Source organism: Rhinolophus sinicus, linkage group LG14, assembly GCF_036562045.2.
Source record: "Rhinolophus sinicus isolate RSC01 linkage group LG14, ASM3656204v1, whole genome shotgun sequence".
Classification (NCBI taxonomy): Eukaryota; Metazoa; Chordata; class Mammalia; order Chiroptera; family Rhinolophidae; genus Rhinolophus; species Rhinolophus sinicus.
The window spans coordinates 34,285,551-34,297,595 of record NC_133763.1 but is presented as its reverse complement, the minus strand read 5'-3'; the positions used below and the strand labels follow the sequence as shown (position 1 = coordinate 34,297,595).

The window sequence follows — 12,045 nt, the reverse complement described above, 5'->3', positions numbered from 1 at the left end:
GCCTAAACATGTGTATATTGAGTTCCTTATTTTTCTGCATTGTAAAGTATAACATCTCTAGACAGAAATAAGAATTCTGCAAGAACTTGTGCCTACCCCACTCACTTTACTGGTAGACTATTATCCATCCAGTCTAGTGCCCAAATTTAACAACGAACACCTAAAGAAGGACCTATTACCGAACTTTATTACATACACTTTATTTAATTTACTCTTTTGAAGTTGTCAGTCTCTAGGGGATTTGCGTCTGACTCTGAGGACAGACTACTTGGGTTCAAATCCCTGCCTTGTCCCTTAATATCTATATGACTTGAGGCAAATTACCTTAATCTCCCTGAGCCAATTTCCTCATTTGTAAAGTAAGGATATCTATGGTTCTTCTGCAGATTGAATGGGTAGAGTTCCTAGAAAAGTATCTAACACAGTAAGCCTTCAATATTAGCTAGTTTCCTATTATTCTTCCATATATGCCAAAAACTTACAACATTTACCATGATTGCTAATATGGATTTCCAGTTTCCTTCTAATTAAAGTAGAGATAATCTTTGCCTGTTGTGGCAAATGGAATATATAGTCAGCACTAAATTTAATACCTTTTATGTTTTTCTATTTTCCCTATGTGCTCCCAACTTGCTTGATCCACAATGTTCAGGTTAGTAGGCCTGCTTCTTATTCCAGTTTTATTACTAATCACTGATTTTTCTTCTTGTTGTACTTGCTAATCTGAGAAGTAGTTCATTTATTCTCTCCCTGTGTCCCCTCTTCCCTTTCATTTACTCTCTGCCTTTCCCTTCCTTCTTTCCTACACCTTGCTTCTGCTATGATGGTTGCAGCATTCTCATGCAGTTGTTTTGATCAGAGGAAATTATGATGCAATTAAAAGTTGGAAGTGTAAATTATCACCACGGACAAGGTAATTTTTAAAAATTGTTTGGTAGTTTTTTATATCCTGGAAAAAAAGTTGCCTATGTCTGAAATTGTGTTCTGGGAAAGTCCTCCTAACATATAGAATCCACTAGGATGAACAACATATTGATATTGGTTACTTAAAAATGAGTTTTTTTCTCAGATTCATACTGGTGAGCTGTGCTGAAAATAGACTTTGATAGGAGGATATTGGCTCCACTTTACATATAGTTTTCCTGAATGTTAGGAAAATATTATTCATAGTAGACATGACAGTGAATCTGTTTGCCTCTCACTCAATGGATCTGAGGCTTAATTTTATTTATGGAGATGATGAACAGATAAAGATGTTAGTTGCTTGAGATGTATATCTCATTATGTCTGAATTAGAATTCAACTCTTGTATCTTCTTGGTACTTTTATATATTGTTCTAGGGGGGAAATATATATATATATACATATTTATATATATCTATATAGTTCTATATAGATATATAGGTCTATAGATATATAGATATATATAGACATATATAGATATAGATATAGATATATAGATATATATAGACATATATATCTATATATATCTTGGATTTGATTTCCATTTCAGGACACAGAAGTAATTTTGGTCAAGATAACAATTAGATTTTTTGCATCTTTACTGACCAGTCAGAGCAGCTCCATAACAACCAATCAGAATGCACAATTTCGACCAATCAGGATAGTGCTATATGGACCAATCAGATTGTACAAATCTGGATTCCTCATTTACATAGAAATGGACCAATCGGGGACCATGTCAGGAACTTTTTCTATATAAATGTGCCACCTGTTTGTCTCAGAGGAGTGCACTTTTTATTTCCTCCAGAGGTTACATCTTACTGGTTCGCAAAATGTTCATCTGAATAAAGTTTCTCCTTTTTCCACATCCCAGAGCAGGGGCTTCTTTTGGCATTGGATTAGTGGCCGTGAACTTTTGTTGATCATTTCTTCTTTAATGTCTTTTATCAACTTGTTCTTCTACAGCTGTAGAGGCCAAGATAAAGTACAAATTACAATGCAGAAGGTGAAGAGGAGGAAGGTTATCTTTCCCTAGGCCAGCTACTCACTCTCCTGGATTACTACTTCAAGCTTTTTCATTTCTCCTGTAAGTCTTAATGACTTCTGTATCATTTTCATTCTAACATCACTTCCCATCTCATTGAGAATAAAGCAAACATGAAAAATGTTAACTCCATATCTATTTAACTACCTTCCTTGTTTCCTCCCATTATTGTGGGCATGCTGTGTGCATATGAGTATCAATCCTCACACTCTCTTCTAGATTCCGTTGCCATTTGCCTATTCAAGAACTTTGACTGCAGCAGCTTAACTCTCTCCCTCTCCTGTTCCATCAAAGCTTATCTAAATCATTACTACTAGCATATATTATTATGCTGATGTATATGTGATGCACAGGCATATTATTTATACGTTACTTGTGCTGTTAAAAATTTAACTCTCTAGTGACTGCCATTTTCCCATTTATCTGTCACATATTTTTATTTTCTCTTTGGGAGAAAAATTCCTTGATAAAGTTGTTCATACTAGTAGCCTAAAATTCTCTCCATATACACTCCCTTGAATCTATTCAAAAGACTTTCGCACCTAAATTTCTACCCAAATTCCTCTCTTAAGTCCAGTGGTTGTTTTCCAGTTCTCATCTTCAAAAAAGAAAAAAAAAAAGAAATAATAAAAGGTTATTTTTTATTTTTGTTTATTATATTTTATTCTACAGTTTTTCTCAAAGGACTTGAGACCTGGATTTGGGGATGACAAGATGTGTTTGCTTTTGATTCTAAGCTACTGTGTCATGCTATTGTAGCAGGCTGCCTTAAATATTTGCTATCTGTGACTTCCTTTTGCTGTGGGCATTATTGCTCTAGTTTAGAGAGAAACTTTAAATGGCTAAATTGAGATCTTAAAATTCTCTCTTAATTACAGTATTGCAATTATCAGGCCCTTCCATTGGTTTTAATGATTACATCTCACATTTCCTATAGCATTGTGGGCCTTAAAGTCAGTACCCTAACTCAAAACAATTGCTTTAAAATAAAGAGATTCAGATACACTGTTAATTGATTTTGTTAATCTCTGGTAAATGAAAAGTTTCTAAGGTTTTCTTTAAAACCAACCATACAAAACAAAAATATCCTATCAAGGGAAAGATTTCTTTCTATTAAATGACTCCATTTAGCAAAGATGATCATTGGAAAACAAAGTGCTAATTGGAAATTTTGAGGAGACAATTTGAAATATATAGACGAGGGTAAAGGGGATCAAATATATGGTGATGGAAAGAGAACTGACTCTGGGAGGTGAACACACATGTCACACATAGATGATGTAATACAGAATTGTACACCTGAATCCTATTGTACACCTGAAACTTTACTAATAATTGTCACTCCAATAAACTTTAATTAAAAAAATCAAACAAACAAACAAAAATATGAAAACTTTCATAAATTAATTGGCAAATAATCAAAGTAGGCAAAATTGTAATCAGTGACGTATATCTTTAATTGGAAAATTAAGAAATATTTTAAAAGTCCCGTCCTGTTTTAGTTTCTCTTGTTACTAGCATGTATTTTGTTGTGTTATATTTTCTGAAAACAGCATGTTTGACAGGGAATATACAAATATTTCCCAAATCTTTAAAAATCTTATTTATGAATTATCTTGAAGTCAAAAAGAAACATAAACCCATAATTGAAAGTTTGGAAAATAATGAAAAGTATAAGTGAAAAAGAGACACCCTTATTTATTCAACATTCTGAGATAATCTGAGTTAAACTATTTCATTTCTCATCTTTTTAAATCTGTTTGTTTTCCAAAATTGTAATCATATCACACATGATACTCAGTTTTATAGCGTCTTTAAAAAGTTACATGCTGTCATAAAAACATTGGCTTGTTAAAATTCTACCTTAACAGCATTTGTAATAAATGCATAACACCCTCAAATTTAAAAAGCCCTATTTATTGAACCATTCCTTTATTATTGAAAGTTTAAGATTTTTCACCCAATTTTTCACTGCCATGAAAATGCTGCAATAAACATCTATGAGCAAAAAATTATTTTGAAAAATTATCCCCATAGAAATATTCAAAAGGGCATTATGGTTTGTAAAGTGAAAAATTTATATTTGTCCTACCCCCTTTTTTTTTGGTCTCACTGCCACTACTAAAGCAAACAATAAAGAAAAACTATACTTTCTACTCTAGAGGCCCGGTCTCTAACTGGACTTATTTTTATTCCAGAAGTACTGGAAAAATATCCTTCAAAGGCCGTTTAATCCAAATAATGTAGTTGTTCATCTTTGCAATTATAATTGTATAAATGTCATCCTTTAATACTATTGACTATAGAGAGAAAAAGATCATAATTTTATTAATGAAGTATCAAAGCATATCAGGATAAGGAATTGGATTTTTAGTACAGAATTTTAACAAATAACAAAGTGTTATTTTATTAGTATTAGCTGGTAGCTAACATTTACCAAGTTTTTGATACTTGAATCTATTTATATGCGTTCTTTAATTTTAATTACAGTGATATGTGATTGCATTATAACTTCTTAAACAGAGTTCAAACTCTTTTCTTAAAACTTCTTTATTGCAGGGTAATTTTATGTGGAAAAGTAAACATATTTTAAGTATTTAATCATATGAGTTTTCACAAAATGAATTAAATAGTGTCCAGAAGACCTTCTTATGCCTCTTATAGTCCTGTCCACCAACTTTGAACATCTTGGTTAGTTTTGCCTGTTTTTAAAATAACAGCTTTATTGAGATATAATTCACACGCCATGAAGTGCATTCTTTTGAAGTGTATAATGCAGTAGTTTTTAGTATATTCAGAGTTGTGCATCCATCACCACTAATTCAGAACACTTTAGTCTCCCTAAAAAGTAAACCCATTACCATTAGCAATCATTCCACTGTTTCTCCAGCTGCTGCCAAGCAGTAATCTCCTTTCTATCTCTAAGGATTTGCCTATATGTACTGCCAGTTTCATAGACGTAGAATCATACAATGTGGCCTTGAGTATCTGGCTTTTTCATTTGGCATAATGTTTTCAAGGCTCATCCATGTTGTAGCATGTATTAAACTTCGCTTTTTATGGCCAAATAATATTCCATTGTATCAGTATACCACATTTGCTTCCATTTATCCTTTGATTGACTTGGTTTTTTCCTACTTTTTGTCTTTTACGAATAATGCTGTTATGAAAATTTGTGTACAAATATTTGTGCAGTTACATGTTGCTCTATATGTCTATTCTTATGCCAGTACCACACTATCTTAATTATTATAGTTTTGTAGTAAGTGTTGAAATCAGGAAGTATGATTCTTCAACTTTGCTCTTTTGTTTTTAAGAATGTTTTCATTATTCTGGGTGCCTTGCAATTTCATATGAAATTTAGGATCATCTTGTCAAACTCTGCAAAAAAAATTCAGCTGGGATTTTGACAGGACTTGCATTGAATCTTTAGATTAATTTAGGGAGTACTACCATCTTAACAAATTAAGTATTCTAATCCATGAACATGGATATGGATGTCTTTCCATTTATTTTATTCTTCTTTATTAATATCATTTTTTGGTGATGTTTTATTCTTTGTCTTATGCTTCTTTTCTTAACTTTATTTGGAAGTATTTTATTCTTTTTTATGCTCATAAATGTAATTACCTTATTTTCAATTTTGGATTATTCATTGTAGCTTTGCCTATTTTTGAACTTCAAGTAAGTGTAATAATTTTGCTATGTGTTCTTTTGTGTATCACTTTTTTGGCTCAGTACTGTCTCTGTGAGATGCATCTATATTACTCCACATAGCTATAATTTGTTTATTCTCTATGTAGCTTCCCACTGTATTAATATACTAATATTTATATATTCCATCTTGATGTGCATTTGATTTGTTTCCAGTTTTCAGCTATTCTAAACAGTGGCACTATTAAAATTCTTGTAAAAGACTTTAGGTGAGCATATTATACGTTTGTTCTGAGTGTATTCCAAGGTGTGAATGTTGAGCTTTTGACAGTGCTGCCAAATCGCTTTACAAAGTGGTTGTAACAATTTACATTTCCATCAGCAGTACTTCAGTTGCTTTTTATACTAAAAACAAAACAAAGCAAAACAAAATACTTTCCGTGATCTATTTTTTTCACTTTAGGCATTTCCAAAGTCTGTCGTGGTGTATCATAGTTTAAATTTGCATCTTCCTCATGACTAATGATGTTGAGTATGTTTTTTCTTTCTTTTTTTAATTGGCTATTTGGATATTCTCTTTTACATAGTGTTTATATAAGTCTTTTGCCCATTGGGTTATTTGTCTTTTTCATATTTATTTGTGGGAGTTTTAAATTTATTATGGACATAAGTCATTTAAATGGTGTGATACTGGCATAAGTATAGGAAATTGAGCAGTTGGCCATAATGGACTCTAGAAACAGACGCCATACACAATGTGACTTACTTTATGGAAAGATGATTCTGAATTATAGTGGGGAAAATGATGGTCTTTTCAATAAATGGTGCCAATTTAATTGATTACCTATATGGTGTATTTCCTAATTTACACCGCATATAAATATCAATCCCAGATAGATTGCACATCTAAATATGAAATGTAAAATAATAAAGCTTTGTGAAAAGATACAGGAAGATCTATTCATAACCTTGAGGAAGTCAAAAGTTTCTTAAATAGGACACAAGCACTAAACATAAATTTAAGCAATAATACATTGGGCCTCATTAAAAATAAGAAGTTCTCTTCATGAAAAGACACTACTAAAAAAGTGAAAAGACAGAGGGCATGAGATGCTATTTCCAATTTACATACCTAAAAGAGGACAGTTATTCACAATTCAAATTATTTTAGATACTTTTTGGTAATTTTCATTATAAAGTATATAAATATGTATCAAAATAGATCTTTGCCTTAATTTAGCTGATTCAAAAATCGAAGTGAATATAGTAGTATATATACCCATAGGTTTTAAATAAATTAATTCTTAAACATTGGAAATTATTAATCTAGATTCTGTAGTTTTCTAAAATGCAGCATATTATTTACAATTCGAGACTAGAACTAACACATTAAGATTTAAAATTTTATTTAATTTTTCTGTTTGTTAACTAAAACAGTCAGTTCATATATGTTATTACTTAAGTACAATTAAATTCTACATGAAATTTAAAGTGCCAAAGATTCATATGGATTTATTTAGTCTAAAATTATATTTTCAAAACTTACTAGGGTCATGTAAGATTAAGTTAGTTTTAAATAAAAAATAGTTAAAATTGTAATAAAATTAAAAAAAGACTTTTAGAAAATTTAGCCCATTGATGCTAAGAACCTGATATAATGTCACTTAATTATAAGAAATGTGTGTGTGTTTAAAATTGTAAACATTATGTATACAATTGTTATTTAAAGATGTTATAAAATTTTTATTCCAAAATGTTGGAACTTTTAGTATCATATTATACCTGGGCTCTCTCTTTTCATCTCAGTAAATGCTAATTTATTTAGAATTAAATATTTATGATATACAGTTTATTGTGATTTCAAACTTTATTGACTTTCTCTTGTGAATTTAAATTGGCTTTGCTATACTCAAGATTATTTCAGAGAAGTGATTTTTATTCCCCCAAACTCAATAAGAAATACTAATTTCTTCTATTTTCCCAATTTTGGAAAATTGGTAAAAAAGACTACTGTGACAGCTGTATCATAAGAGGTTTTTATTTTGTTATTGTTGAATTCACACTGTCAATTTTAATGAATCCTACCCAATTAAAGTGGTATGCATATCTTTCATGAGCCCATAATCTATATAATCAATTATATTTTTACATAATTGCATAGATATAATTTTATCTCAGGATGTTGGAGGATTAATGCATTTTTTAATATGTTGCAGAATTGTGAGAAACTAGAGAATAATTTTGATGACATCAAGCACACGACTCTTGGTGAGAGAGGAGCTCTCAGAGAAGCAATGAGGTAAGTCTGAGTCACCATAGCAACAGTCACAGATGTGGTAAAGAAAAAGTCATTCTTCATTATTGGGGGAACAAATGAGTTCATTGCCACCATTCAGCTCTGTTCTCTAAGGTATTAATTTGTCAGTGGAGAGACTTCCCTTGAGGCTGTACTTTGGTTTTGAAGCTGCATAAATGTTAAGCCTCAGTGCACAGTAAAAAATGTAAATGTTTAATTTGTTACTTAAAATGCTTAAGGGGTGTCTTGTTTTATATTTATACTAAACTGTGTGATTGAATGGAAATATTGTTCATCTAAATTCTGTCAATATATAAAAAAATAAACAATACAATGGTGGTTTAACTGAGTAGTATTTCCTCCTAATTAATATTTAATTAAAAAAGAGGCACTTAAAATTTCATATTATGTTAGATTTTATAGGATTATATCATCATATTTTTAAACTGATTTACATTTTCACACTATTATAGAACATATGGATTTTTTTTCAAAGAAAGTAGCCTATAATAAGCCTGATGTTTTCTCTTTTTTCACAATTTAACACTATTATTTATGAATATTTCTCTGAATTTCATCCCAAACTGGATGCCTTTTTAATAACTTTTAGAAAGTAGTCTTTAAATCTATCTGATCAGAATCAAGGAATGTTTTTTACTAGACATTAAATATATGTGAGAAATAAAACTCATTATCGTTATAGCTATAAAACAATAACAAGTAATATTAACTTAAATGTTCTGAGTTGAACTTTTGAGTGGGATAATTTCCTATATCATGGTGCAGAAATAGCATATTTACCTTTATTTAGCTTATGAAATTAAAATTGATTTATATATATAGTACATCTAATATATATACATATATATATTTAAAAATATAGCTCCTATTAATGCTCATTTTTTTTAGGATCTTAACTCAAGGCAAAAAAAATTTAAAATAAAAGAAAAGACAAACCACGAGGTTTCCTAGAAGGGTAGTTTGAGTACAATTTTGTTATTGCTAGCACACTGTTACCATATACTTTAGTTTAGAAGCTGCTCTCATTTAGCAACCTCTCTTTTACCATGCAAGCAGCAGGGGAAAGTAATTAAATTTAATAGAAGCTACCCTCATTTTGAAGCCACTTCTATTTAAAACCACAGGGGGAGGTAATTAAATTTAATGGAAACAGTAGCTTCTACACAAAGATACATGGTACTTCTGTATAGATGATTATGATGTCACAAAAAGAGGAATAATATATTACTAGTACAGAGAAATTACCAGATGGAGCAGTGAGCCTATTTTGTTGCTAATGTCTTTACTAATAAAAAAAAGAGGGAAAAATAAAACTGAGTACACAATAGAGAATTTAGATCTATAAAATGCAATCAGACATCCTCAGAAAGTTAAACTTATTGATAATAGTAGTGGATTAAAAATGAAGTGTAGAGTATATTGTGGAAGAGTTCAATGCAGAAATTATGAATGAACTTCTATTTTTCAATAGTTTCTATCCTCTGTCTAAAACTACCACAGTTATAAATTGAACACATCATTTTTGTGTATGCCTATTATAATAATTTTGAATATATTAAGCATGCAAACCAATATTTATTTAGAAAGCTATTCTCTGCATTTTTGTATCTATTCAGTTTAAAGTAAACACATAGATGTGTAGGAAGACGAAAAGAATGAAAGAATTGCAGAGAGACAATATGAATGAAAATAGATGTGAGAGGGAACTATAATGAACAGGGAAAGAACATGTAATTAGTATAGAAAATTTGTCATTAAGAAAAAACAAATTGAATTATGGGAGAAATGTGTATGAAGAGATTATTAAATTCTGCCAAATTTTGTAACAATTGCCATTTTGAAAAATACTAGGATATTCTGCTTTTTAAAAAGTAGAGATGAACTAATGAGAAAAACAAGTATTACTCAGTTGGAATAACCTCTGTAGCACCATGCTATGAGATAAAGCAGTAGTAGTCTAGATAATTTCAATCAGCATTTAATTTTATGGCTGTGTAATGTACTTTCTTTGCATAGTTTGCATATATTGCACACATACACAGACATATTATTGGTAATGTTTACATTCACTAAACACAATTAAATAATTTAGTAACCAAAAACATTTAACAATTTAGTATACTGTGGGCCTGGCACTTTTTTTTTTTCTTCTGCCTTTAGAAAATTCAGCAGGAGTTCATTCCTTTACGTGTGAGATTATGGAAACATAAACAAAAAATTATAATGCCGTGTGACTAATAGAGTAAGAGAAAAATGCACGAAGGGACAAAAATTAATTGCTCTCTCATCTATGATCATCTTTTGCCTTACATGAGGGGTGTCTGGATCGGAGAAGACCATGGAGAGGATGAGAAATTTGATCTAGGCCTTGAAAGATGGCCAGAGTTGCAGGTAGAGGGAACAGTTTGGGGCAAAGGCATGGAGGTAGGTAGGTGCAAGGAGGATTCCAGGAACAGTAAGTGCTCTGATACAGAGCACAATTTTTCAAGCTTTTTTGACTATACGTTTTACCACAAAACTGACATAGGCAGAGTTTTATAGGCAATAATATCTCTCCTTAGATGCCAAGAATCCCTGGGTGGAAATGGAGCAATAGGAGGTTGCCAAGGATAATGAGAGCAATTCAGAATCTCAGAGTGAGAGAGGGGACAGTGGGAGACAGGTATGAATAGTTTGCCAAAAACCTCCCTTAGCACAGGGGCTGGTCTCAGGAGCCTGGTTGGAAATGTGTTTTGTTGCCATATTCTAGAGGCCAGTTACCTAACATCTAGTTTGCCATGATAAAGAATTTAAGTTGTTTCAGGGAGTCATTGTGGTTTTTAAGAAAGGGAAGAGAAGATTAGATATAAAAACTATGAAGATAATTTTATAGCTCTGTAGAATTCTAGTAGGGGAAGAAGATACAATGCAGGGATGGATAAAGCCAGTCATTTAGTTAATAAACATTTATGGAGTTTCTCTAATATATCAGATAATGGGGTTACAGATATGAATGAGACACAGTCCCTGCTCTCAAGGAGCTGACAGTCTAGTGGAGGAGACAGGTACAAAAATCAAATGCTTGATGTGAAGACAGACCCCCAGTACTAATTTCTTGCCCTGGGCCCAAAACTCCACTCTAGCTTTCTGTAGATCCACGGTCAGGGCATTGCTTGGCTATGGAAGAGTCATCTTCTCTCACTACTTAGTCTCTGTGGCAGCCCTCAGTTGGTTCCAGTCACCCACAGTGGTGCTCTACTCCTGAGTATGTCTAACCTGGAGAAGCTGGAGCGGAACTGGACTGAATCTGAAGACTGACCTTTTGTGGCTACTCATTTGGGGTCCTTTCTCCAAGTTGAGTATACATCCTTGTTGATTAAGGCTCTCTTATTTGGATGAACTTAGAACAAAAAAGAGAGGATTCTGCCCTTGTTCAGTTCTCTGCCACCTCGTCCAGTCCTTCTTCCTGGCCCTTCCTCGCCATGCAGTCTTGAACCTGTTCTGTCAAGATCTCATCCATGAATCATTTCAGACACCTCCCGTTCTTCCCCCAACCCCCTAGTCCTCTGGCTGGCTGTATGAACAGACAAGGAGCTACAGCCTACACTGGAGTGTGCTGGCTAAATACAGCAGCTGTTGGGTTAGGTTTTAGTCCATAATCAAGATGGGAAAAATAACTTTAAAATTTTCACAGCAGAGAGTGGTGGGAATGAGAGCGCTGGAGAGCTCAGTGACCCCACTAAGATAAGGGTAGGAGGGTGTCAAGGTCACCAGAGGGGAGAGAAATGTGAGAAATTTAGAAATTTTAGAACATAAACCTGATGTGACTTTGTGACTGAATAGTCTCAATAAATCGTAAACCTGATTTAATCTGTGTGTTTAAAAGCTTTTAAAGTTTTCTTCTGCTTTTGGAATAAAATTGAATTTATTTGTGTGTCTTGGTAGATAGTAAATTGCATGAGGGCAGGAGGATTGCTATTTTGCTTCTCCTTTGTATTCTTACCCTTACTGTACTGTTGTATCATTGGAATTAACCTCAAGTCATTCGTAAAAGGTAAAGAAATTCATAGACTCAGCCTGAAATTCA

The 12,045-nt window shown here is 32.2% G+C and overlaps 1 protein-coding gene across 2 annotated transcripts in view; it reads left to right on the top strand.

Annotated features, from left to right (window-relative positions):
- Nucleotides 1-12,045, top strand: part of DPYD (dihydropyrimidine dehydrogenase) — a 795,862-nt gene that overhangs the window by 73,934 nt on the left and 709,883 nt on the right. For both annotated transcript variants that reach the window (XM_019747023.2, XM_074319316.1), the window contains exon 3: nt 7,879-7,961. In XM_019747023.2, coding sequence (XP_019602582.2) covers nt 7,879-7,961 — 83 coding nt within the window. The remainder of the gene's footprint in view (nt 1-7,878; nt 7,962-12,045) is intronic.